Genomic DNA, 27,851 nt, shown 5'->3' with positions numbered 1-27,851 from the left:
TTTACATGCTAATTTAAGCCAGGGTCTTTCCTTTCTTTCCCAGCCTCTTTGATGTCTAGAATTTGCATCTGCCTTCCAAGTCTCTAACCTTTAAAAACAGCTAGCTCAAAAAATAAATTTGTCTTTCGTTTCTGCTAACGAAAGTCCCCATGCAATCTGCGTGGTTTCATTCATTTCTACAACATATTTTCCGTCGTTCGCCGTCCGTGTACCCACTTTCTCCCCGTGGGATTTTTCCCGAAACTCCACGAAGGATCTGTTTGCAGGCGCTGGCGTCTTGCGAACAGGTTTGGCCCGCAACAAATTGGCGCTTCAACGAGGGGCCATTTCGGAGAAGGTAAGCTGTCTCTCCCTTTTCTTCTATCCTTTCTTTCCTTCTCTTTTTCAATTTTAGGACACGGAACTGGCCCTCGTCAAGGTTGCCTAGGAACCCCTGGAAAAGTACCAGGCTTTAAGACGAGAAGGTAAACGGGAACATGGGTCAAAATTATTCTAAGCAACAAATTCTTTCTGATACTATAAAGTATATTCTAAGAGCTAAGAGTTCAGCCATATCTCCACAGCAGATACAGCAATTTATTCTATTCTTAGAAACTTATAGCCTCTGGTTTATTGAGAGGGGTATTCTATGTTTGGAGGATTGGCTACAAGTGCAGCAGGATATCAAAAATGTATATGATACGTATGGTCCTGATGCCCACCTAAATCTTATCTATACAATTTGGACAGAGGTTATGGAGGTAATTGATGATAAAAAAGAATCAGCCCAAACTACCAGGGCAGAGATAGAATATAATCATTTTAATCAGCAGTCCAGACAGAAAACCAATATAAATTCTATGAGAACTAGCAATCAGTGGCTTAATAGAGCAAAAAAAGGCTCAGAACCTTTAACAACTGAAGAGCTGTTTCCTTCTATGGCATCTCTAAACTTAGAGACAAAAGAATTCCCCAGAAAACACCAAGTTATAGATGAATCAAAATTAGCTTTGGCTACTGTTTCTCCTGTGCTAAAAGTTAAAAAGTTTTTAGAACAAAACAATCTGTATGCTGCATCTTTTCATGCTACTAAGTCTTGTTCTCCTGAAATGTTTGAGAAATATGAGAACACCTCAAAACCACTTGTAACATCTATAAAAATTCAGGACAAAGATATTTTAGGCCACGTGGATACTGGAGCAGACTTTTCCTGCATCGCTGGAAAAGATTGGCCCCACTCCTGGGCAGTGGAACACGTTCCATTCCCTTTGAGGGGTCTAGGATTGCCTAAAAGTGTTCTAAAAAGTGCTGTAGTCCTACCTTGGAATAATGGTGTAAGCAAAGGAAATTTCCAGCCCTATATTCTACCTCATTCATCGTATACTATATGGGGAAGAGATGTGCTGAAAACTGTCTAAAAATCATAATTAATAACATTTTTGCATATCTAATGTATAAATTCTTAAGTCTCTGCTCAAAAGTTTTTCTTTAAATATGTGTGTATCCGTAAAAGTTGCAGGTCATATCTAATGCAACAAAAGTAGAAATTCGCCAATTAAAAATTTATAAAGGTAAACAAATGAACTTAATTTTTTCTATTTCTCTTCAAAAACCTCCCTTTTTAACTAAGAGTCGACTCTTCTATTTTCTTCTAAAAAGGCCTTATCTTATCTTTTCCTAAAACAATTTTTTTTATTAATAGCCAGCAAAATCTGGCGGGAATAATTTGGAGACGTCCAAAAATTTCCCACAATTTTTCTCATCTCATCTTTTACCTGCACCTATAAGTTTGTCAATTTATGTGCTGTGTGAATCTAAAAGTTTGTCTAAGTGTGCATTGAAATTGTGTGTCTGAAAACAATACTAAGCATATTACAAATGTGCAATTTTGAAAAAACTGCTTATTCCTAGGTCAAACCTCGCCTCAGAGTAAAGCAAAGAAAAAAAACGGTGTGTTTGCGCTTTGAATTCAAGCGGCTTCTAGGCCCTGAGGGGGAAGGGACCCTCCCCCGCAGAGAGCTCATTGTGGTCACCAGAATGAGAACAAAAATTTCTCAAGGTTTCCAAATTTCTCTTTCTAAAAGGTGTTTTTATAAATCAAAATTGTCTAATGATATTGCAGTTAATTAAAATTTAACCATAGTATTAATTTTGTGTATGCATAATATTTTTTCAACTTAATTTAAAAAAAATTTTTTTTTCTTGGTCACATAAATTTATTACTGTGTAATATTATCATTGGTCATAATTATATTAAAACTGGTATCAAATTGTGTTAATTCCTTATTGTTATCTAAAATAATATACATCTAAAAACTAATTTTCAATCGTCTTTAATAACTTCTAGCATTTTATTTACTTATATTTTAATTAAGGGTAATTTTCATTATTTTCATCTTTAAGCCTTAATAAGAATTTTCTAATGTTAACAAATAGCTGGCATATACCACCTGTCAGCACTGGTTTTAATTAGTTAAGGTGTATTTCATCTACAAAAAATACCCTCAAATTTTCAACAAATTTTAGTACCTTTATTGATAAAAGGGAACTTATCCCCCAAAGTCTACAACTTTAACAAATAATTAATCAGGCCATTTTATTTGTCAGTCTATTAGTGCCAAATTATTTTCAAAACACAAATCTAATGCTTTATATGGTAAAATTCTAGTAATAAAGCATGTTTTTTAACCTCATGATACAGTAATCATAAAATCAAAGCTACATAACTTATTGCAATTTTAAAAATTTACTTGTTGCTCTGTGCTTTCAGCCTCTTAAATCTTTAAATTTATCTTTTGTTTATACTCAATGGCTACCTTAATTTGCATATGTATAAACAAAAATGCCTTCTCTGCAAACCACATTTGCAAACAGCCTTCAGTGGCTGCCCCAAAAAGAAAAATTTTCTCCAATCTTAAAAATATATATGTCTAAAAATATAATTTTAATTTTCAACTATCTAAAATAAAAAATTTTTAGTTAACTTATATTTGGTAACTACGTTCTATATTTGTTTTATATGCATTTAAAAAATATTTAAGTATAAGTTACTTAACTACAAAAAACTGGTCATTAGTAACAAAAGTTTATTCATGTACTAATTACTCTACCTTATCACGGTAACTCTTACCCAAAAATTTATAGTAAACAAAATAACAGTAATATTCAGCTGTGTTTTCTCCCAAAAAATCATTAAAGTTTTCTTCCTAAATACAGGAAATGTGCCTTCACACAAATGCCAAACTATAAGTTACATCAATTTTTACGTCTTGTTTGCTGCATAACTTTTCATTTACATAACTCAAAAATATTTTCTCTCTATTGTTTCTATAATTTTTCTATAAATTTGTTTTCTTTTATTTCAATATGTATACTGTATAATCAGGTCAATTATTGCGGTTTTCTTAACAAACATTTTCTCTTCTTTTTAAGTATAAAAATCATTACTTTATAATCTTATTGCTTCTATGTTAAAAGTTTTGCTTCTTTTATTTTTTCCTTATATTTCTAGCCTCTAAATATACCTACCACCACTACCTTATCTACTTGCTTATAAAATGCATTTAAATATTATAACCTTACCTTGTTTTATAACCAATCTGTACTAATTAATAATTGTAAGTGCTTTTACTTAATTTTTGTATTTCATTGCAAATTAATTTTTATCCTCCCACAGGAAACAAGAATATGTGCACCTCTAAAACAATCTTAGAGTTTTTAAATCTAATCTGCTCAAATCCCACTAATCAATTTAATCCTTTTCAGGAATTAAAACTGCAAAATTATACCAGTCAATTGCATTCCCTTGCAATCAAAGTGACAAAAAATCTTTCTTCCTTTCTTATAGGCAAAAAAGGTACAGCTCCTTTAACATCCCAAATACAAATAATGCAAATTCTCTACCCTCACCTTCTTCTAACAACCTTTGTTTTATAGAACTTCTACAACATAAGTCCAAAAGGGAAGCATACAGCTCCTCCAAAGTATAATTAAAAGCTATTTAATTTTTCCACAGGTCTAAAAAGTTTCTCTGGAACCCAGTCAAAGTAAAACAATTACCATGCCCCTACTAATTTTTTCACTTAAGTTTTCCAGTTCTTCAATATAAAATTCACAGTAACTACTGACGCTAAAACGCTGTTTGCCTGAGGAATTAGTCCCTCCACAGAAGCTGACAGGCTCACACCCAGCACCCCTGCTGATTTCACCTAACAACTCCAGCTGCATTTTCAACCCCCAGTCCTGTGACTTCTGCAAAAAACGCCATCACTGATGATCCCTGAAGGCTGCCTGGAAACAAATGACGTCACACCCACAGCTGAACTTACGAACTCTAAAATTTAAAAACTGAACTTATGAACTCTTCAACAAAATATCATCTTTTATTCTTCTAAGTATATGTTTCCTGTTTAGCCTACCTTCTTAAAAGCAGCAACAAAATTTTTATTATCATTGTAATTTGTAACAAAAAAATTTTTTTGTATATGTGTTTATAATTTGCAAACCAGCAATTCCCCTTCCAAATATTTCCCAGCAAAAATTGTTTCATATATGCCATATTATTACTATTGCTTATATTGTCCTCTAATTTCCAACTTTTCTATGCTTCTTTATTTCTAACTTTTCTTAATAATGTAGTATTACTCAATCTTCTCCTTACAATTCTCTCACTTATAATATCTTACTTAGTTGTTTTTTTTATTCCTCAGTGCCAGTGCACATTCTCAATTTTTATATTTTTTACAATCACCTGTCTATATTTTAATTTTCATATAATAGTATATACTTTATACCTTATATAGCTAAGTGTATCATAGCTCCTTATCCCACCTTGCAAATAATGATTATAACTTTTGGCTCTTTTGGTACTGTCTCTATTCTTTCTAATTGTACTTATTACAAAAAATAGCATACGTAAGGTGTTTTGCCTCGCATGCAAACAGTAATTCGAACTCCTATTTGGTCCCTAGTGTGCAAAAGGCAATTCTAAGCTCACAGCCAAAAAAGCCTAATATTGCCACCAGGTGCACACACACACACACACAAAAAAAAAGGGGTGAAATGTCACACCCCACTCAGAAGAGGCACACACCACAAGGTAGAGTGCCCTCCTGAGAAAGAAATTATATGCCAAAAAGGCCCGCAAAAAGCAGTCAAAATCACTTGACCCTTTGCGTGGATTATTTGGACATAATTTCATAAGGGCTGTAACTATTTCTCTCTTTATTTTAAACCTTTATTAGAAATCAGGCCTTAGTAAATTCTTTCTAACTAGAACAGCAATCAATCCAGCCAAAAGTCTCCCATTTAATAGCTCCCTATAATTTTTGCTACCTTAGCGCCTAAATTCAGGCCTTTCCATAAACTTAGCTCATAATAAAGTAATTTTCATTTTTTCCCCAAAACTCTGAAACATTCCTCACATTCCAACTCCCCTGTAATTACGTTTTTCTTCTGTTTTACCCAAAGCAAAGGGAACCCAAAACTAGCTGCTTTTTTCACCTTCAGTTTCAACTCTTTTACATGCTAATTTAAGCCAGGGTCTTTCCTTTCTTTCCCAGCCTCTTTGATGTCTAGAATTTGCATCTGCCTTCCAAGTCTCTAACCTTTAAAAACAGCTAGCTCAAAAAATAAATTTGTCTTTCGTTTCTGCTAACGAAAGTCCCCATGCAATCTGCGTGGTTTCATTCATTTCTACAACATATTTTCCGTCGTTCGCCGTCCGTGTACCCACTTTCTCCCCGTGGGATTTTTCCCGAAACTCCACGAAGGATCTGTTTGCAGGCGCTGGCGTCTTGCGAACAGGTTTGGCCCGCAACACATACATAATCAAATAAAATTTTAAATTGATAAATCTCTACATTTTATTCTAAAATTCTAACATTCTAAATTCTGCATTCTAAAATTCTGAATTCTCTTATTCTAAAGTCTCTATTCTACAATTCTAACTTATAAAATTCTAAATATTAAAATCGAAATTTTAAAATATAAAATCTAAATTCTAAAGTTCTATTTTCTATATTCTAATATTCTAACGTAAGAAATAATAAATTCTAAAATCTAATTCCAAAATTTCTAAATATCTTATTCTAAAATTTTACATTCTACATTCTAAAACTCTTAATTCTATATTCTAGATTTCTAAATTCTAAAATTCTATATTCTAAATTCTAAAATTTTAACTTCAATATCCTAAATTCTTAAATGTAAATTCTATAACTACATTCTAAATTTTAAAATTCTGAATTCCATATTCTAAAATTTTAAACACTAAATTGTAAAATTCTATATTCTATATTCTAAAATACTAACTTCAAAAATTATTAATTAATCTAAATTCTAAAATTCTAAATTCTAAAATCTAAGTTCTAAAATTCTAAATTCTATATTCTACATTTTCAATTCTAAAAATCTAAATTCTAAAATTTAAAATTCCAAATAACTAAAATTATACCTACTATTCAAAAATTTTAAATTACATGGCCATGGGAGGGCTCAAGAATAAGCATCGGCCTGGTCAGTACTAGCCAAGGACAGATTGTGGTTTTATGCCCCTGAATCCCATTTGATTCCAAAATATTCTTAATTGATAAATCTCTACATTTTTTCAAAACCTTAAAATTCTAAATTCTAAAATGCTTAATTATACGTTCTATATTCTTAGATTCTAAATTCTAAAATGTAAAGTCTAATTTCGATTTTAAAATTCGATAATACAAAATTTGAATTCAAACTGTAAAATTTTATATTCTATATTCTAAAATCCTAAATATGAAAGTACTAGTCTAAAATACTAAAATTTATATTCTAAATTTCCTAATTTTAAATTCTAAAATTCTAAAGTGTATATTCTAAAAATCTAAATTCTATAATTCTAAAATCTATGTTCTCGAATTCTTAATTCTATGTTCTAGAACTGTGGTCCTCAAACTATGGCCTGCAGGCCACATATTGTATTTGTATCTGTTTTGTTTCTTCATTGCAAAATAAGTTTGCATAAGAATTCGTTCATACGTTTTGTTTTTACTATAATCAGACCCTCCAATGGTCTGAGGGAAAGTGAACTGGACCCCTGTTTAAAAAGTTTGAGGACCCTTGTTAAAATCTAAAATTCTACATTCTAAAGAGTAAATTCTAAATTTGATTCTAAAATTCTATAAAACAAAATTTGATTTCTAAACTCTAATATTTTAAATTCTATATTATATAGTTCTGAATTGTATAGTCTAAAAATCTAAATTCCTAGAATTCTAAATTCTAAAATTCTACATTACTTGGTCATGTAGGGGCGCAAGTGTTGACATCTGCCAGGCCATTGCCAGCCAAGGACTGACTGTGGTTTCATAACCCTGCATCCCATTTGGTTCTCAAAACACGGAAAAATTTCTGAGTCCATAGCAAGTTGAAATCAATTCAAGTCAACTGCTGTGGCTCTAAATCCATAAAGGAAACTAAAAAAACACATAAATAATCAAATGAACTCTAAGTTGATAAATTTCTACATTTTATTTTAAAATTCTAACATTCTAAATTCTGAATTCTAAAACTCTTAATTCTATATTCTAAATTTTAAGATTCTAAATTCTGAAAACTAAATTCTAAATTCAATTCTAAAATTTGATAAATCAAAATTTGTATTATAAATTTTAAAATTCTAAACTCTAAAATTTGAATCTTATATTCTAAAATTATAAATTCTAAAATTCTATATTCTAAACTATAAAATTCTAAATTCTATATTCTAAAATTCTAAATTTTAAATTTCTATATTCTATATTCTAAAATTCTCAATTCTAAAATTTTAAAGTCTGAGTTTTAAAATTCTAAATTCTAAACACTGAAATTCTAAACTCTATACAGTTTTACACTTTAGCATTTAGAATTTTAGAATATAGAATTTAGAATTTTAAAATTTAGAATACACATTTTGATTTATTGAATTTTAGAATAGAATTTAGTTTTCAGAATTTACAAATTTAGAATTTAGAATATAAAATTAAGAATTTTAGAATTCTGGTCCCGGAGAGATAGCACAGCTGCATTTGCCTTGCAAGCAGCCGATCCAGGACCAAAGGTTGTTGGTTCAAATCCTGGTGTCCCATATGATCCCCCATGCCTGCCAGGAGCTATTTCTGAGCAGCCAACCAGGAGTAAACCCTGAGCAACGCCGTGTGTGGCCCAAAAAACAACAAAAATAGAGAATTTTAGAATTAATATTTAGAATGTTAGAATTTTAGAACAAATTGTAGAGATTTATCAATTTAAAATTTTATTTGATTATTTATGGGTTTTTAAGATTCCCAGCCATGCCAATAGAAGAGGAGCAGAAATCCTGACATGTGGGGTCTTCTTGGTCCAGATGCAGCCTCCCTCTCCAGTTTGAAAATGCATAAAGGAGGGGTTTCCCTCCACCTCCCTTTTCCCAGAGCTCAGTTGCCAGACGTGGCCCTGAAGGCCAGTCTGACATGGGAGATCTTGGTCTCCTGGATCAAGTGGTCATCTCAAGAGGCCTTTGTTCAGCTGTCTGCCCAGATTTCCATTCGTACCAGTATAAGAGGAACAGGATTCCTGATAGGTGGGGTTTCTGAGTTTTGCTGCACCCTCCCTCTCGAGTTTGAAAATACATGGGGGAGGAGTTTCCCTCCTCCCTATCCCACCAGAACTCAGTTGCCAGACCTGGCCTTGAAGGACAGCCTGGTGTGAGGGGATCTCGGTTTCCTGGACGAAGGGGTCAGCCCAGGAGGTTTTTGGCCAGCTGTCTGCCCAGATTCCCAGCCATGCCAGTATATATACTGGTATGTGGGATCTTCTGGGTACAGCTGCAGCCTCGTTCCAGTTTGAATACTGCATAGAATAGGGGTTTCCCTCCTCTCCCTCCCCCAAGATCCCAGTTGCCATTCGTGACCCTGAAGGCTAGTCTGACATGGGGGGAGCTCGGTCTCCTGGACCAAGTGGTCAGCCCAGGAGGCCTTTGGCCAGCTGTCTGCCCAGATTACCAGCCATACCAGTTGAAAAGGACCAGCATTCCTGATAGGTGGTGTCTTCTGGGCCCAGCTGCAGCATCCCTCAGCAGTTTGAAAATACATGGGGGAGGAATTTCCCTCCTCCCCATCCCCCAGAGCTCATTTGCCAGACCACGCCTTGAAGGCCAGCCTGGCGTGAGCAGATATCGGTCTCCTACTTCCAGAACTTTCTACATACCCGGGGATGGAGGGTTTCCCTAGAAGAGGTGCTCTCAGTCCTGACTATGCAAACTTTGGTGACAAAACACACACATACACACACACCAAGAGTGCTAACATGGGACCACTCAGTGGTGGGACTGGAACCCATAATCTTGTCTCAGAAGGACACTGTCTTCTCCATTGGGCCACCCCAGAGACCAGGTTTCTTTCTGTGACTTGCTTCTTCATCTCCAGTGCTCGAAACTCTTCCCTTTACTCCAGAACTAAAAGTTCCCCCAGATATACATTCCCAAATTACTCTACCCCAGTTATCCGTTTGCTGTGCACCAGAAGAGTATACGGGTCACCAAGGGTCTCTTCTTTCTTTATCTAGGGCTTGTGTGAGTGCAGAGTCCTGCACCTTAATCCTGGGAATCCCCAAGTGTTAAGACTATATGAGTTTCATGTGTCAAAGCAACAGTAGAGCGTGGAGCGCCTCATAGACGGGTGACCCAGGTTCAATCCTCATTGTCTCATATGGTCCCTGAGCATGCCAGGGTGATCTCTGAGCACAGAGCCAGGAATAACTCCTGAGCATCACTAGATGTGGCCCAAAAAACAAATGAGAGAAATCCGTTCCTGACTTTGCAAGTCTAGCTTTGCTTTGCTATCAAAGTCCAATGGGGGATTTTAGCTTCCCCAAAGATGCCATTCTGTTTGCAGCTATGGTATAAAAATGTTTAAAAATAAAAACAAAAGTCACAAAACAAAGAAATTCTACTTGAAATATGTATGTTATCAATTTTACTTATTAAAAGTTTTAACAAAAAGTCTTGCATCAGACACCTCCTTGCAATGTATCCTTTCTATGCAACTCCAGAGGTACTGCTGGCAATGTCGTCTGTAGGAAAGGCACTGCACACCCCTCCACCTGAGTGGGTAAGAGTATGTCTGACCCTGACCAGACACTGTAGCTCTACTCAGGAATTGTTGCAGATGTCAAAAGTATTACAGATCTTTCAGCTGTGACAACCAATGCAAACTATCCAACTCTACACTGTTTACATCCTAAAATTGCAAGCAAACACCCAAAGATTTTCCTATGAATGATATCCCTGCAGCTCTACCAGTTTGGACCCTGGGTCCAGATCAGGGCTGGAGGATTAGACACCTGAGAGATATGTTTTAAATTCTTATGAATAAAACTCAAAATTACTCTGCAAATTAATGTGCTAGGCCATCCAGTTGTAAAATCTTCCAGGAATAGGTAAGGATAACTGGGCCAACAGTTTATATTTAAAAGACCTGTGAAGTGGCTTTCTTTACAATTCTCTTATATATTCGGGGAGATGTGCCATCAGCAATGAAAGATAACCAGTTAGAAAAAGTCTTATACTGACGAGAGAGTTCCTTTCACTAATGTAATCTTCCTTGTTCATCTAAATTTAGCTCAGGTAACTAAAGAGCAATTGTTCACTTTGTGATGAAATTAGACCATCACATAATTCTGACATTCCCCCACATATATTTTTTCAAAAAACAATTCAAATAGAAATGCTTTTAAAATGCACAGAGCTGGCCTTAAAAAGGAAATAACCCAAATTCTAAAAATGTGACGAAAGGTTTGACTAGCACTTTTATAATATCAGTTAGATGCATGCTTAGTAATTATGCAGCTCCTTAACTTTATTTTTACTTCACTTGGAAAAGTCACCAGCAAATTGGCTAAATGCAAATTTTAAAGATCATTTTAAAACTAGAGGATCACATTTCATCTTTAAGATAAGATGACAGAAGACTAGGAAGATACTCTCAAGTCAATTTGCCTAAAACTCCTCACAAAGCCTGTGCTATTTTCCCTATCCCTTCGTAGTTTTTGTTGAAAGAACGGGTCATATCCACTCCTGGCTGTGGTACTGGAATTTCATTACGATGCTCACCTGAGGTTCAACGTCGAGATTGCAGTACTAGCATACTTGGCAACAGTGCAGGGGCTCAGGAAAGGGGTGTATATGCTCTATTCCAGCGCTTCTATACATACTCACCAGTGACCCACCCCAGAGTTCGTGTAAATTCTGGAACATGAATTATGGCCACAATGCTCACACAGCTTCAGGTGTGGTGCTCTCCAGGGGGTTGCACATGCACACTTCAGTTTTGCTGCTCATACCTGCATAGCTACAGTGAGCTGAGTTTGTGGTGGCACCTGGGGTCACAAACTTCACTAAAGTTGTTGAGACTATTCCCAGCACATGGGCGAAATATTGGGGCCCAGCTCGTGTCCTGAAGCTTGCTAGGCAAGACCTTTTGATCACTAAGCAAACCCCAGAGTCTCCTAAGATCATTTTTGAATTAAAAATTACAACAACTGGAGACAAGGCTGTGTTTCTCAATCTAGAGTGTTTGTTCTAAAATATGGGTTTCCAGTCCTTGCCGCTAGAGCATCTGATTATAAGATTTGGGATACAGTTCAGGAATGTGCACTGTTCAAAGCACCTCGGTGAGTGCCAGAAAACTTACAAAATAAGTGCTCAGTAGTTGAACACCCATGGGATTCAAAATATCAGAGTTTACTTTGGGTCCTTCACTATGTCATTTCTCTCATTGTGTCTCCTTTTCCTCATCTATAAAAGTGACAAATTCATGCCTAAAAGTACCAGCTTTAGTCTCTATTTCCTTGAAAGAGGGGAGCCAGATGGGTTTGGCTCCATACCCTGTCCCAGATCACTACCAAGCACCAGTGGGATTGATTTTTGTCAACCAATTCACTCTAAAGATGTGCTGTCAAATTGAATGCTACATGGTTCTAAAATCAGTAATAAAAAATACAATTCAGTTGGCCAGTTGTTTACCAAATAACATTTATTCTAAAAACACAATCCCAAAAGTCCACCCCCAGCACACTATTCCTTACCCAAAACATACATTTAGCCTAGCTTCAGGACAATGTCTTCCTGAGGGGCAACTCTGAAGACTTATTTATGGGAAAGAATGTCAGTGATTTCTGATCAGATATGTGAAGTGTGATGGCTTGGGAGCACTAGCACCATGCTCGATTCACAAACAAAATGCAGGAAATGTGAGTGAAATCTGGAAAACCCAGTAAATTCTTGGACTGTTCCTCTGCCATACATACAAGAGGACTATCATCACAGCTGGATTTCAGGACCCTAGTCTCAAATCACAGTCCCAAGAAGCCCAAAACTATCAGGCATCTTCCCTGCCACGTGCAGTTGTACAAATCTAAGTGCATTTGAAATAAGAAAGTGGAGGGAAAAGATACTGAAAAATCTATATACTTTTTTTTACTTTGGTTCAGTTTCTCAGGGCTGGAAATATAGCTCAGGTGGTAAAGTAAATGGGGCTGGAGAAGTAGTACAGCAGCTAGGGCTTGAACATAGCCAACGTGAGCTCAATACCCACTATCCTATATGGTCCTCAAGCACTGCCAGAAGTAATCCGAGCAAGCTGTGGCACAAAAACAAAACAGCCATCAACAACCAAACAACCTCTATTTAAATGCTTCCATTAACTATGTGTCTAATGTAGCTTACAAGAGGGTCTCTCAATGTGTGATCCCACAATCAGCAGTATCAGTATCTCCTACTAAGTATCAGACTAGAAAAAACAAAGTGTGCTTCTCTACCAATGCTTCTCCACCAGCATTTATACCACAGACATACTTTTGTGTAATAAGTTTCTCCATTTGAAAACTATGCTTCTGAATTACTAATCCTGAAATTTTTATCTTAAAACAAAACAAAACATCACCAACAATACTACACTGGCTAGGGGGGTTTTCAAGTTCTGGATTCTCTATTTTTAAAATTAGATACAAATCTGAATAGAAGAATTACCAAGTTTGACCTTGAGAGAAAGAAGAATGAAAGTGAGGGAGAAAAGAAGGGGAGGGAGGAAGAAAGAGACAGAGACAGATAGAGTTCATAGGACAGTCAAAAGTTTTGCTTTTTTAAAAAAATTCCAAATCGTACTTTGGAGTTAGCAGGAGTGTTATGCAGGAGAATGAATAAGTAATATAATAAGCAAATTTATCTTTCTGCAAGAAAAACTTGTTTCAGAGACTGGAAATATTCAAATGTGAATTTAAACTTTAAAAAATTTGAGACTGAAGAGATAGCACAGTGGTGATAAGTACCTGACCCTGGTACTGCATTGCCTCCCAAACTTCCCGAGGATCCTCATGGCTCTGAATACTATTGTGTCCTCAGGCCCTTGCACTGAACCATATGGCCCATTTGCGAGAGAACGACAATGGTGGTAGTTTATCAGGTACCCCTGAATCACTTGGAAGCCCTGTAAAAAAATAAAGAGAAGAAACTGCACAAAAATCTAAGTTACAAAACAAATTAACTTAAATTATTTATATTAAGAAATCTTAAAACAGTAAAGGAAAGTGTGCTTAATAGAAGGCCTAAGCCCAGAGAGTTGTCAAGAACAGAAGTAGAAACCTATTTCTAACGATGCTTTCAGGTCAAGTGAAGAGATCTGAAGTCACAGAAAGAAAACTCCAGAATTCCAGGGCTCCAGAGAAGGTAGGTTAGCACTCCCTCCCCCCCACTCACTCCAGAACTCCTCAAGAGGAAACAGACATGAACTTGAGTGTGTTGGAGCAGGGAGCTATGGGGTGGGGACGAGCAGTCCTACTCTGGGACACTGAAGGGCAGGGTACTGACAACATCCCCGGACTCATCAACTATGTCATCATATACCCAGCACCGGTTGTTGCGGCACTCGGGCCCACACTTCCTGGAGTTGCACTTGGGGCAGGGTAGAAACAGCCCACGCAGTTCTTATCCAGACAATCACACAGGTCTAGGGCATTGCTGATCAGCTTGCCATTCTCGTCATATTTCCTCTTGGGTCTGCAGAGAGAGAGGAGAAGATTTGCATGATGTGGTGTGCCAGGTCTTAGAAGAGCCTGGGAAGGTGCCACAGTGTTGACACTATGCAGCAGAGCTGACCCAGAGTACTCTAGAGCATTGGAGGGCAGGGATGTCCTGAGAAATTCAGCCAGGCTTGTCATCAAGTGGGGCACTTCATACCCCAGTATGCTGGGCAATGTTTATACCCACAAAGGTTAATTAGACCATTTCTTACTCTGACACCTTCCCTAAAATCAGACAAACAGAAAGCTGGAAATGTGGCTGGCATTACCTTGCACATGCAGATCCTAACTGGATCATGGTTCCCAAGCATCATTAGTGAGCCCCAGAAAAACCCTAAGCACTGTGCAGTGTAGTCTCAGTAATCCCCCAACTCTGAAGGCCTCCAGTAGTACCTCATTCCTAACGTTGGTTCCTAAAATTGAACCCAGATCGTGGTGAATTGCTAGAATCCCTGAGCACCAACCCACTCCCCCAAAAGTTCATTGCTGGAATAGTCCATACTAAATTATGCTATTTCTTTTGTTCTTTAACAGAAGGAAGCCAGCCATGTTTCCCCAGGTGGCCAATGACATGAGACTCATCTAGCTCTTGAAAGAGAAGCAAAACTGTAGCAAAAACTCAGGGATATTAAAAAAAAAACCTCACAGCTGATTGCACTCTGGGACACGTCCTTGGCTCTGCTAATGCCCTGGCATATGCACACACAGATATACCTACCCTAAACTACTACTAGACAAATGGTATAGCTTCACCACTTTTGCACTACACGGCAGAGATTCCTAGCTGCCGAAAACTGCAGGTATTACTGTTTTGTGAATGACAACTCCAGGGATACTTTGGAGCCTGGGCAGGCTGCCTCCCCTTCCAAACCCTTACCCCCCCATCCCAGCATGCTTCTAAACTTCCAAAAGTCCTGGTAACCATAGCCATGAACAAACACTTGCCATATGAGCCATTCGGCCCAACTCCACAGACCCTCAAAGTCCTGGATCCATGGCACAGACACCCCATAATTTTAGTACTGATGTACCAGTAGGACATCAGTATTAGATGTAAAATTATCACATTAGCTCAAGAAACAAAAGTCAGTGACAGAATGCTCAAGAAGAAATAGACAATTTAGTAAACCTTCAGAGAATGCCATAAATACCCCATTGTGAGATTGAACAAGTTTAATACATTTTCTTTTAGTTTTTTTATAATTCCATTATCCTTTAGTTGTACCAAACAATATTAAGTAAATTATACTAAGCCAAGGAAGGGTCAGGCTTTGGGGAAATTCAGAAACTAATGACAAGTTTGAGGGAATGTTACACTTGCCATGCAATGATGTTGGAATATTAATTTCCAGTAATAACTGATTATGAGCGACTATGTGTCTAAATTTAAAAAGGAAAGAGGAAAGAAAATACGGGGCAGAGAGATATACAGTAAGCAGGGTGCTTGCCTTGCACATAGCTGACAAAGACGCTACACCCAGTACCCCATATTTTCCCCCAAGCCCACCAGGAGTGATCTCTGAGCACAGAGCCAGGAGTAAGCCCTGACCACCACAGAGTGTAGCCAAAAAATCAAAATAGAAACTAGCAAACAATACCATTGCCTGATTTTACTGATGGCTCATGAATTTGTTTCCCTATGCATATTCTACTTCTGCAATTTGCTTTCCTATTATAAATCAGGACTTGAAATCCATCATTGAGGGTGAATAGCTTCACAAAGCTATTCCCATATGACTCAATTATTCCCATTCTGAGCCCTCACCTGTATAATATAAAAACACCAAGAGCTTAATGCACCTCCCTGGTTCACTGACACAATACTTAGAATAGCCAAGAGCCAGAGAAAACCTACGTGTTTATTAACTAATGAATGAATAAATAAATAAATAACAAATACTGTGCAAGGAAATACTACTCATCTATAAAAATAAAACAAAATCCTATCGTTGGCAACAACATGAATGAACTTAAAAAGTATTACCCGGAGTGCCAGAGAGATAACATGAAGGTAGGGCATTTGCCTTGCATGCAGAAGGATAGTGGTTCGAATCCCGGCATTCCATATGGTCCCCTGAGTCTGCCAGAAGCGATTTCTGAGCATAGAGTTAAGAGTAACCCGAGTGCTGTCGGGTGTGACCTGAAAACCAAAAAAGAAGGAAGGAAGAGAGGAAGAGAGGAAGAAAGAGAGGAAGAGAGGAAGGAAGGGTGGGAGGAAGGAAGGGAGGAAGGGAGGGTGGGAGGAAGGAAGGGAGGGAGGGTGGGAGAAAGGAAGATAACAAAGTATTACCCTGAGGGCATAGAAGTAGTACAGCAGATAAGGTGCCTGCTTTGCATGTGGCCAACCCAAGTTTGATCACCAGCATTCCATATGGTTTCCTGAGCCTGCCAAGAGTGATTCCTGAGTACAGAGCCAAAAATAACCCTGAGAACCACTGAGTGTGGCCCAAACAAGACTAAACAAAAACTGAACAAAAAGTATTATTCTTGCTAAAAAATGACGCCACTGATAGGTGGAATATAAGGAAAACAAACAAATAAAATAAATAAAAACAAAATTAGTTTTAAAAAATTCCAAGTTGAAGTTCATCCGAGTGTGAGAACAGCAAGATCACAGCCTTGAGCAGTCGTCAAAGATTGGATTAACCTCCATTCTGGGTACATGAACCCAGACCTAGCTGCCTGTCGACTGGGGCAGAGTTTGGGGGAAATAAAGCCCCAGTTAGAGTTCAGCTCAGTGAGAGACCAGCAAGAGCACAACCACTCTGCTTTGCTCCATGGCTGAGCATTCTTCCAATCGAGGAGCTGTACCACGATACTTAATAGCAGTACCATATATCAAAATTCACAATGGGAAACTGAACCCTATCACACCTTGTGACTGAAGATCCTAGTTCTGGAGACCCACCCAACACATGCCAACAACATAACCTCTCTGCTCAGGATTTTAGAGAGAACTGTTCAACAAAATTAAAGATATGATGGAAGATACAGACCAGAAGACTCAAGAGGATATGAGAGTAGAAATGAGAAAAATTTAAACAGAAATATCCGGACTGAAAAACATGGTCGGTAGAATGAAAAACTCACTGTAAAGCCTCGCCAGCAGAGGAACAGCCACTGAGGACAGAATCAGTGATATAAAAGATGAGCTGCATACCACCTCTATACAATAGAAGAGGATGAAAAAGTTCTCAAAGAAAGTGAACAGATGGGGCCAGCGAGGTGGCACTAGAGGTAAGGTGCCTGCCTTGCAAGCGCTAGCCAAGGATCAGGATCACGGTTCGATACCCCGGTGTCCCATATGGTCCCCCCAAGCCAGTGGCAATTTCCGAGTGCTTAGCCAGGAATAACCTCTGAGCACCAAATGGGTGTGGCCCGAAAAACTAAAACAAACTAACAAACAAACAAAAGAAAGTGAACAGATGATGATAAACTTCAATAGAAACAAAATAAGTATAACTGGGGTCCCAGAGACCCAGGAAGAAAACCCAGTTGAATAACCAACAGTCAAGGACAACATTGCTGAGCAATTCCAGAACTAAAGAGTGTATGCAATAGTATTCTGGATGCCCAAAGAGTACCAGCTAAAAGAGATACAAAGAAATTACCCAGGGCACGTAGTAGTCACAATGATGAAAACCACAGAGAGAGATCGAATACTAAATGGAGCATGATCCAAAAAGGGAAATTATATACAAAGAGGCATCCTCAAGATTTACAGCAGATTTATTACAAGCAACTCTCAAGACTTGAAGACAATGGTGAGATATAGAGACACAACTCAAGGAAATGAATCTTTCGCCAAGGATAATTCACCCAGGCAGAATTGAAATCAGGTTTGAAATACAGAGCTTCATGAAGAAACACCAGCTCAGAAAATTTACATACTCAAAACCAACTTTAAAATAAGAGCTGAAGGATCTACTCTGAGCCAAAACAGACCAAACAAACACACAAAACTCCTACAATAAATAAGAGGACACTTAATCCCATGACAAATATCTCTCTCAATGTCAATGGACAAGCAAACAACGGCCTTAAAAATCTGTGGTGGCCATACTAAACTCAGGCAACACAGACTTTAAGCTTAAAACGGTTTGAAGAGAGATAGATGGCCATTTCTTAATCAAGGGATATGTACTAAAGGAAATAACACTCCTAAACATATGCACCCAAATAAGAGGCCAGCCAAATATTTAAAACAACCTCTGATAGATTTGAAAGAAACCATTAATAATAGCATAATAATAATGGGAGTCTTCAATACCAGCCTGTCACGCCTTGATAAGCCAACCATGCTGAAACTCACCAAGGATATATGGGCTCTGAGAGCAGAAATGGAAGAGAGTGGCTTGGTAGATATAAGTAGAGGGCTCTTCAGCCACAAAAAGCTAAACATGCATGCTTCTCCAATACACATGGGGCATCCTCCAAAACAGACCGCATGCTGGGCCACAAAACATACCTCCATAAATTCAAGAGGATACAAATTGTATCAGATCTACATTCTGAGATCATCATGCACTGAAATTACAAGTCAATTACAAACAGACACAGAGAAGAAACTTAACACCTGGAAATTAAACAGCTCATTACTGTACAGTGAGTGGGTTAGAGATGAGATCAAAGAGGAAATCAAAAGATTCCGGGAAACAAACAAAAATGAAGACAGATTTAGCAGAACGTGTAGAATACAGCAAAAAGCAAAAGATGAAAATGTATAGTATTTTGCAAGCATTCATCAGGAAAGAAGAGCCTACATAATTAACTTATAAATTTAAAATATTTATAACGTATGAATAAAACAGCTTAATAATTGTAAAATTATCCATAAAATGATCCAAAAATAGGCAGACAGAAGAAAATAATGAACCTTAGAGCAGAAATTAATGAACATGAAACCCAAAACAATCCAAAAGATCAATGAAAGCAGGAGTTGGCTCTTTGAAAAATAAGCCACTAGCAAATAGATAGATAGATAGATAGATAGATAGATAGATAGATAGATAGATAGATAGACCACTAGCAGAAAGATAGATAAACCACTAGCAGACTCATAAAGAGAAGATTAATAATCCAAATTATAAGAACATTTATAATCCAAATCCACTAGCAGATAGATAAACTACTAGCAGACTCACAAAGAAAGAGAAGGTTAATAATTCAAATTAGACATGATAAAGGGGAGATGAAAGAGAATAAAGAGACGTTACCAAAAATTCCCATTCACAATTGTGCCTCAGAAATCAAGTTGTACGGACACTACAGAAATATAATGGGTAATGGGAGATTACTTTGAGAAACTCTATGCCAGAAAACAAGAGAACCTGGAAGAAATGTATACATTCTTGGACTCCTATAACTCTCTAAGGTTGAACCAAGATGATCTGGCACTTCTCAATGGAACTATCAGTATTAAGGAAATTAAAATGGTAATCAAAATCTTCCCCAAAACAAAAGCCCAGGCCCAGATGGATTCACTAACAAATTCTTTCAACCCTTCCAAGAAGGCCTACTGCTTATTCTTTTCAGGCTCACTCAGAAAACTGAAGAAACAGAAACCCTCCCGAATAGTTTTAATGAAGCTAACATCACCCTGATACCAAAAGCAGACAGAGGTGCCAAAAATATAGAGAAATACAGACCAATATTCTTGATGAATGCAGATGCAAACATCCTCAAAAAATCCTAGCAAATAGGATCCAACAGGTCATCAAAAAAGTCATACACCATGACCAAGTCGGGTTCATTTCAGAGATGCAAGAATGGTATAACATACACAAGTCAATCAATGTAATATACCATACCGATAAAAGGAAAAATAAAAGCCATAGATTATCTCAACAGATGTAGAAAAATCATTTGGTAATATCCAACACTCACTAATGAAAAAAAATCTCTGAACCTTTTCTCAATACAGTCAAAGTCATTTACTACAAGCCCATGGCAAATATTATACTCAATAGAGAAAAACTAAAAGCCTTTCCTCTATGATATGGTAAAAGACAAGGTTTCTCCCTCTGTCCACTTCTATTCAACATATCAATTAGGAAAGTAAAAGATATCAAAGGCATCAAGATAGGAAAGGTAGAAGTCAAGTTCTCACTGTTTAGAAATGACATGAAACTATATATAAAAAATCCTGAAGACTCCACCAAAAAGCTTATAGAAACAATATATGTGTTTAGTAAAGTGGTAGTACTTCCAAAAGCAGAATGAAACAAGAGAAATACATCCAACGCCATCAAAAATGGGAAGAAGAAATGCACAAACATTTCCTCCAAGAATAAATACAGATCACCAAAAGGCACATAAAATTGCTCCACATCACAATTCATCAGGGAGATGCAAAACAACAATGAGATATTATCTCACACCACAGAGAAATGCACACATCACAAAGTGTTGCTGTGGATGTCGGGAGAAAGATAACTCTCATTCTCTACTGTTGGAAATGCCGTCTAGTCCAGTCTTTCTAGAAAGCAATATAAATATTACTTAAAAAACTGGAAACTGAGTTTCCAGTGGTATTTCTAGTGAGCAATACCACACCTAGGAACACAACATACTTGATTCTTTTCACTTTTTAACTATACAAATCAAGATCCATAAAGCTATTTGTAAAACATTATAATAGTACTAAAAAGAAAAATAATTGGGGGGTTGAGGTCCACATCTATGGTACTCAGTGCTTACTTCTGGCTCTGTTCAGGAAGCATTCCTGGCAGCCTTGGGGAACCTAGAGGGTTGCAAGGATCAAATCAGGTTGAACTGTGTGCAAGGCACAAGTACTCTACACACTTCTATGGCTTCATTCCCCCCAAAATGATTTGTAATAAAATTATTTAAATGGATATCTTTCTTAGCATATATACAGATCCTTCTTAAAAGCCTGCAAAAAATCCACAACACGATAAAGAATATGCCTGAAAAGTTGTACATCATCATTTAGGAAACTAGAAATCAAGGTAACATTAAGGTCCTGACTTATCCCACCTAGAATACTATAATAACAAATGAGATAATGGCATGCATTGTCAAAGTAGAAAGAAAAAGTCCCTATGAGCTTCATGTGCATGAGCACAGATCCAGAAAGAGATGAGAACCTCCTTGGTTTGGCAACAAACCCCCAAATCCAAAATAGAAACAAATAGAAATTACCATATGCCATTGGAAGGAAGGTTAAATGGCATCTTCTTTGGAAAGCTGCCTGGCATTTGCTGACATAGTTATAGGACATTTGTCTTCAATGCAGCAAATCCAGGTTCAATACCATATTCCATATGGTCTACTCAGCACTACCAAGCGTGATTCCTGAGTGCAGAGCCAGGATAAACCCCTGAGCACTGCCAGATGTGGCAAAAAGAGAACAAAACAAAATCACCCCCAAAAACAAGAGGATATAAGAATGGAAGAACAAAATGAGGAAATGAGAAAACAGGGGATAGATTATTAAAAAAAAAACGCCTGTTCGATCTTCATTTACATAAATAATTCAATTTACCAAATAATCCAATCCGTCTATCCTAAAAACCCTTATAGCATACAAGCAAAACAGGTCACACTCTAGGATGACAGGCAATTAGCAAGTCCATGGTCTATCATATGCATAGATCATAGCTTATCATGATTAAAGCTGATTATTCTGTAACCAATCAGAGATCAGAACAACAAAGGAGTGGGAATAGGAAGCCTGCTTAAACCCAGATCTTACAAACAAAGGAAAAATGGACGGGTGTAGAAAGGAGAGCTTGGGGCCAGAGATTGTTGACACCTGCTGCTGCTGTTGATTTCGCTGAAGAGTAGAGATGTATCTGCTAAGAGCTGGAAAACAAAAAGCTGAGGGCTGGAGATATAAGATAGGGGTGAAGGTACTTGCTTCAGAAACAGCCAAGTCAAGTTTGATCCCGGAACTCCATGGTTCCATGTGCCACCAGAGCAAACTCAAAACCCTATGCCCGAGAAGGCCCCGCACATCAATAGGTATGGCCCCAAACCCCATAATCTCCAGCCCCCAACTTAAAAAAATGAAGAGCTATAACACTGATGATATCTAGGGGTGCAGATTTGTGACATTCCATTATCTCTTAAACTTGCTGACTTCCAGATGCATGGGGTGATAGTGTGCTTTCAAGACTTCTTTTGTTGTTGTTATTGGGCCACACCCAATGGTGCTCAGGGTGGCTCTGCACTCAGAAATTGCCCTAGCAGGCTCGGGGGACCATATGGGATGCTGGGGTCTGTCCCGGGTCATCCACGTGCAAGACAAATGTCCTACCACTGTGCTATCACTCCGGCCCTGAAGAACATATTTTTAAAACCCAAAAGCAGTGACCTTTTTTTGCATCAAGGAGAACTCAAATATTTGTGGGTTATAGAAACCCACAAATCAAAAATAATAAATCATATTCTTACTTGTTTTTCTCAGGAAAATCCTCATTCTTCTTTGACATCTGTGCTTTCTTTTTCAGTTTTCTGGGTACCAGATCAAAGTCGGTCATCTGCGGTCCAGAGTTTTCCAATGACAGGTTTTTTGACTGTCGCTGAATTTGCTGTTATGAAACAAATATAATGTATTCATAGCAAAAACTAGATTTTCTTTTATATTACACTGTACCATTATGATTATTACTGTACATTGTATTTTTTCTATCAGTTTTACCTCAGTGATTAGAAGGCAGATGTTTTACCTACAAAAAATATTCAATCTGATTGTCAATGGACACAAAAATACTTTGCAAAGGAAGCCTTTGTTTCTGACTTAAGAAATATAGTGCAAAAACAATCAAGTAGGATATATACCTGTATAGAACTGTAAAAGAAATATAACAAGGTAATATGTAGTGGATAGCTAAAAAAGTTTTCAAAGACTTTGCATGCAGAATGTTCTAGTTTGATTCCAAGTATGGCAGGGTCCCTAGTCGACCACCACGAGAGACCCTGAGCACAGAGCTGGGAGCAGAACACAAATACTGCTGAATGTGACCCCAAATCAAAAGCCAGGTAAACTGTGATGTAAATTCTCCAGCCCAAACACTTCCTTTCAGAGCTGAGGATCATCAATCTAAATTGTTTTGAACATGTAGAAAACATGCTCAGGGCAGAAAGTCTCCCTTTCAAGATCTGTAGAGGGAAATAATCTGAGTGGCCCCCAATACACAGGCCAATTTCCATAGAAAATTCTATGCCCCAAATCATAAGATAGTTCTCCTTTATTTTATCTTGTGTATATGTATATGTATTTGAGGGTTTGATGTCAACCCTAGCAGTGCTCAGGGAGCACTCCTGGCAGAGCTTGGGAGACTATCTATGGAGCCAATGAGTGAACCAGAGTCAGTCATATAACGCAAGTGACTCATACCCTGTGCTAGCTCTCCAGATTCAGCACTATGTTTTATTATTAGGGAAAAAAGAGGACTTTCCAGATTTACAAGACTGAAAATATCCACTAGGGGAGCAATGTGCATTTGTCTTGTTTTCTTGTGGTTTTTGTTGTTGTGCCCTTATTCTGCTGGATAGGGAGACTTTTAGTATTGAAAGCTTTGCTTTATAGTTTGCTTGGTTCACTAAAAGCAGTTTAAGAGATATAGTTACAGTACAGGTATTGAGTGTTTTGCTTTGCATGCAGTACCTGAGCACCAACAGCACCACCAAGACCAAAATAATTCATTGAAACCAGGCTTTTCTGTGGGTTTCTTCACCCCACCAGCACGGAGAAATATACCTCCTTTCTGTGGGGTCCAGACCTAGGAACCTGCCTACCTATGCTTGGGCATCTCATATATGCCCATTTGGCAACTCCTCAAATTCCACGGCATCAAAAATGATATATGTCATACCGATAGCTTCTGCCTGGTTTGAGAGCTTTTCTCAGGAGAATTCTCATCTGTTTCGTTCTCTTGCAGGGAACTCTGTTGATCTGATGGTTCACTCTGTTGATCTGATGGCTCACTCATTTTTTGGATCACTTGAAAAATAAAGAGAAAGTGAGACTGTAATAATATCCATTCATAGTAATGCAATCCTGGGCTCTCCTGCTCTGTTCTTACATCTCACCTAATTTCCAAGTAAGTTTTCCTGGACTGGAGAGAAAAGTCAAAGGGCTTGGAGCACACATGCTTTATTTGCAAGAGGCCTGGGTTCGATGCTCAGCAACACACGGCTCCACACTCCTATGTCCTGAGCAGACGAGTAAACCATTTCCATTGTTTTGGGGTTTGCTTTTGTTGTTTTTTGGGGGGGGGAGTTATGCAGAGCTCAGGACTTACTCTGAGCTAGCTTTTATCAAGGATCACACCTGGTGATGCTCAAGTAACTATCCCTTAGTCCTAGTTGAAGCCAAGATGCCATGGCTCAGCTGCTTAAGAGGACCAGGAGCTTTCCCCATTCAATAGCTCCTTTAAAGAAAATCAAGACCTATGAATGTCATACCACCAATCACATTGTGAAACCATATCTATGACCTAGTTCCAGCTGTCACTATTCCCTTGCATGCAGCTGACTATGGTTCGATCCCCAATATCCCACATGGTCCATTTAGCCTGCCAGAGTGACTCCTGAGTGTAGATCCTGGAATAACTAAACCCTAAGTAAATACAGGGTGTGTCCCCAAAACAAACAACAACAACAAAATGGAGCCATTAAAATCCAGTAAACAGGGGACAGAGAGATAGCACAGAGGCAGGGCTTTTGCCTTGCAAGAGGCCGACCCAGACCGACGTTGTTTCGAAACCAGGCATCCAATATGGTGCCCCATGCCTGCCAGGAGCAATTTCAGAGCACAGATCGAAAAGTAACACCTGAATGCTACTGGGTGTGGTCCAAAAACCAAAGAGAATAAAAATAAAAATAACTCAGTAAACAGTGTAATAGGGAAAAAGACAAGTATACTATTTTTTTGTTTTGTTTTGTTGGGGCCACACTGGCAATGATCAGGGGTTACCTGGCTCAGCACTCGGGAATTTATCCTGGTGGTGCTTCAGGAGACCACATTGGATGCTGAGGATTGGACCTGGATCAGCTGTGTGTCAGGCCTGCTGCAAGAACGTCCTGGCCCCAAATATACTTTAATTTTAAGAAAGGAAATTTGGAGCTAGAGAGGGTATAAAAGTTAAAGTACTTACTTTGCACACAGCCAGTCAAGATCTGTCACTGCATATGATTGGTTCCCTGAACACAGAGCTAGGAGGAAGCACTTAAGTACTACCAATGTGGCCTCCAAATAAAAGCAAATTTCTGGGCCTGATCCGTGGCTCAAATGAGAGTACATGCCTTGTATGTGGATATGTGAGTACCTGAATTTGATTCCCGACACTTCACTGCTCTCCAGGACTACTGAGTGTAGAGCAGGTGATCTCAGAGTATGGCTGTGTGAGGCCTCTGGAAGGGGGAGGGAAAAATCAGATTTCAATGGGAAAATCTAAGGATTTTTTTTTCTAGGCAACCCTGGTAAATCCTATTATTTTACAATGCAACAATTTCTCCCAAGTTTCCAAACTAATCAACATACATTTTTGTTCTCAGCTCAGTCTTTTAATGTCTGCAGTATTTGAGCACATTTCCATTTGTATGATTATTTGTGCTGTCCATCCTCCTCTCCTTCCTTCCTTCCTCCCTCCCTTCCTTTCTTCATTACCTCCTCTTTTCTCTCTTTCCTCCATCCCTTTCTCCTTCCACCTCTTATTTTCACTTCCTATTTAATGTCCTTTTCTTTCAGTATATCTTATTGGGGTTAGGCTGGGGTCACACTCAGTGGTGCTTACGAATGACCCTTGGAGATGCACAGGGGACCACAAGCAGTGAGGGAAAGGTAAGAGCGTTAACCCATGTACCCTCTCTCTCTGACCCTTGGGTATTATTAAAATCAATATTTATAATTAATTAAATTAAAGTATTTCAATGCTACTAACATGTATGCTTAGTTCATGTATTTCTCTTTTCCTCCCAAATATAAACTTTTGTGGGTAGAAATATCTTTGGGGCATAGTGATAGTAGAACACTAGCTTTTTATGCCGTCAACCCAGATTTGCTTCCCAGCACCATGTATTGGTGGTATCTGGAGGGTGGTGAAGGACAGATCACTGATAAAGAGAACAACTACAGCAGACAAAAATGTGTGTTCATTGGGGCCCGAGAGGAACCTGCTTTGTGGGGATTAATGATCAGATTTTAAATATGACTTTAAGAGTTTTGTTTTTCTTGAGAATTTGGTAAATCACTTTATTTAGAATGCAACCATCTCTTCCAAATTTCTCTATCTTACTAGGGATGTTTCCTCTCTACAGACTTCCCCAAGTACACAAGGAGTGATACCTATGCACAAAGCCAGGAGTAAGCCAATAGAGTGAGACACCAAAACAAGCACAGTTTAAAAAGAAAAAGAAATGTTACTAAGACTGTCTCTGCGAGCCAGGTTTACCTACTGGGGGAGGGGGAACATGGACTTAGCAGAGGCCACTCCCAGCTTAGTGCTCCAGGGTTTGATCCCTGGAGTGAGTGTTAGAGGGAGCATGAGGGACTTGCGACTAAAGCCTTGGCTCCTACACAAATGCCATGCACTCAGGTCTGGTGAGCTATGTCAGATCTTTCCATTTTCTTTTTTAAGTGAAGAAAGGCAGTTTTTATAGACACTTATTTGGAAAGATGTGAGAGAAGTGCATGTTGAAGAGAGGGTGTTCTATTTCTCCAGAGTGGAAACAAGCAAAGAAACATAGTGATAAATAAGTAAGATATGTGTTCAAAGGAGAACATGGGCTTGAAGAGCAAGCCTGTACAAACATCTCTTTTGAATTCTATCCCTGATTTGATCTCATTTTAAAGTAGGTTTTTTGTTTGTTCATTTCATTTCATGCTATAGAGAAATTTATTCATTTTTAAATTTTATATATTGTTGTTGTGGTTTTGGGATCACACCTGGTGGTGGTGTTCAGATTGACTCCTGGCTTTTCACTCGGGGATCACTCCCGGGAGAGGTTATGGGATGCCAGGGATCAAGTCCAGGTCAGCCACAGAAAAAGCAAGCACTCTACTGCATCTCTAGCCTCAACTTTTTCCTATTTTCTTCTGCTGGGTGGTGTATTTTTCTCTTTATTGACTATCTGTTCCTCCCCCCCGACAGAGTACCTGCTTCTCTTTGGAGCAAGGTACTTCCTTGGCCAGCTGCTTGTGGAAGTAGTCAAGCCTCCTAACAGCCACTTCCAGTGGCTCCTTTTCCTCCTCAGCGCCTCTTAGGAAACTCTGTGACCCAACCCTCCTATTCCAGTCCTTCCACAGCTGCTCCAAGTCTGTCTTCCCAGCCCCATGACATTCTTCTTTCAACCTGGAAAAAGTCAGGGATGTCATCGAGAGCCATAAGCAGGGCGTTTCTCCGTCACCCTGTTACAAAAAGCACTCATGCTGTGGTGCTTCCAGGATGGTGTTGGGGCGGTTTCTCCCACACTTGTCTCCTCAGCCAGTCTCTGACTTCCCAGTTGCCCCCATAGACTCCTCATTCTAAGATTGTGCAGCCTCCCCCATGCTAACACAAAGGAGAGATGAGAAGCGGGGATCCCTTTCTTGTGAGTGGGAGCAATAGAAGGCGCATCTTTCCTGATGCCAGTCCCGCGACACTCTTCCAACCCTGTGACTTGAAGCCAAAGCTAACCTATCTGACTTGTACAGTATATCTTCAGGTGCCCTCACAGGACACAAATGAAAGCAGTGTCTGCCCTTGAGATTATCTGTAACCAACCCTCTTTTCACAACCATCAATCAGAGCTGCCCTTAGATTGGTGGCCATATCATCTATCCAAATCAATAC

The 27,851-nt window shown here is 38.3% G+C and overlaps 1 protein-coding gene across 1 annotated transcript; it reads right to left on the bottom strand.

Moving 5' to 3' along the window:
• Positions 1-13,804: 13,804 nt before the first annotated feature.
• On the bottom strand, positions 13,805-27,394 carry LOC125999379 (ARL14 effector protein-like). The gene is given in 5 exon segments (XM_049767439.1): positions 13,805-13,935; positions 13,938-14,026; positions 22,468-22,604; positions 23,892-24,019; positions 27,169-27,394. Coding segments are annotated over 5 exon segments (711 nt in total).
• Between the last annotated feature and the right edge of the window lie 457 nt (positions 27,395-27,851).

Source organism: Suncus etruscus, chromosome X (assembly GCF_024139225.1).
Source record: "Suncus etruscus isolate mSunEtr1 chromosome X, mSunEtr1.pri.cur, whole genome shotgun sequence".
NCBI classification, from domain to species: Eukaryota; Metazoa; Chordata; class Mammalia; order Eulipotyphla; family Soricidae; genus Suncus; species Suncus etruscus.
The sequence above is the reverse complement of the archived record's forward strand: the minus strand, read 5'-3'. Positions and strand labels throughout refer to the sequence as shown.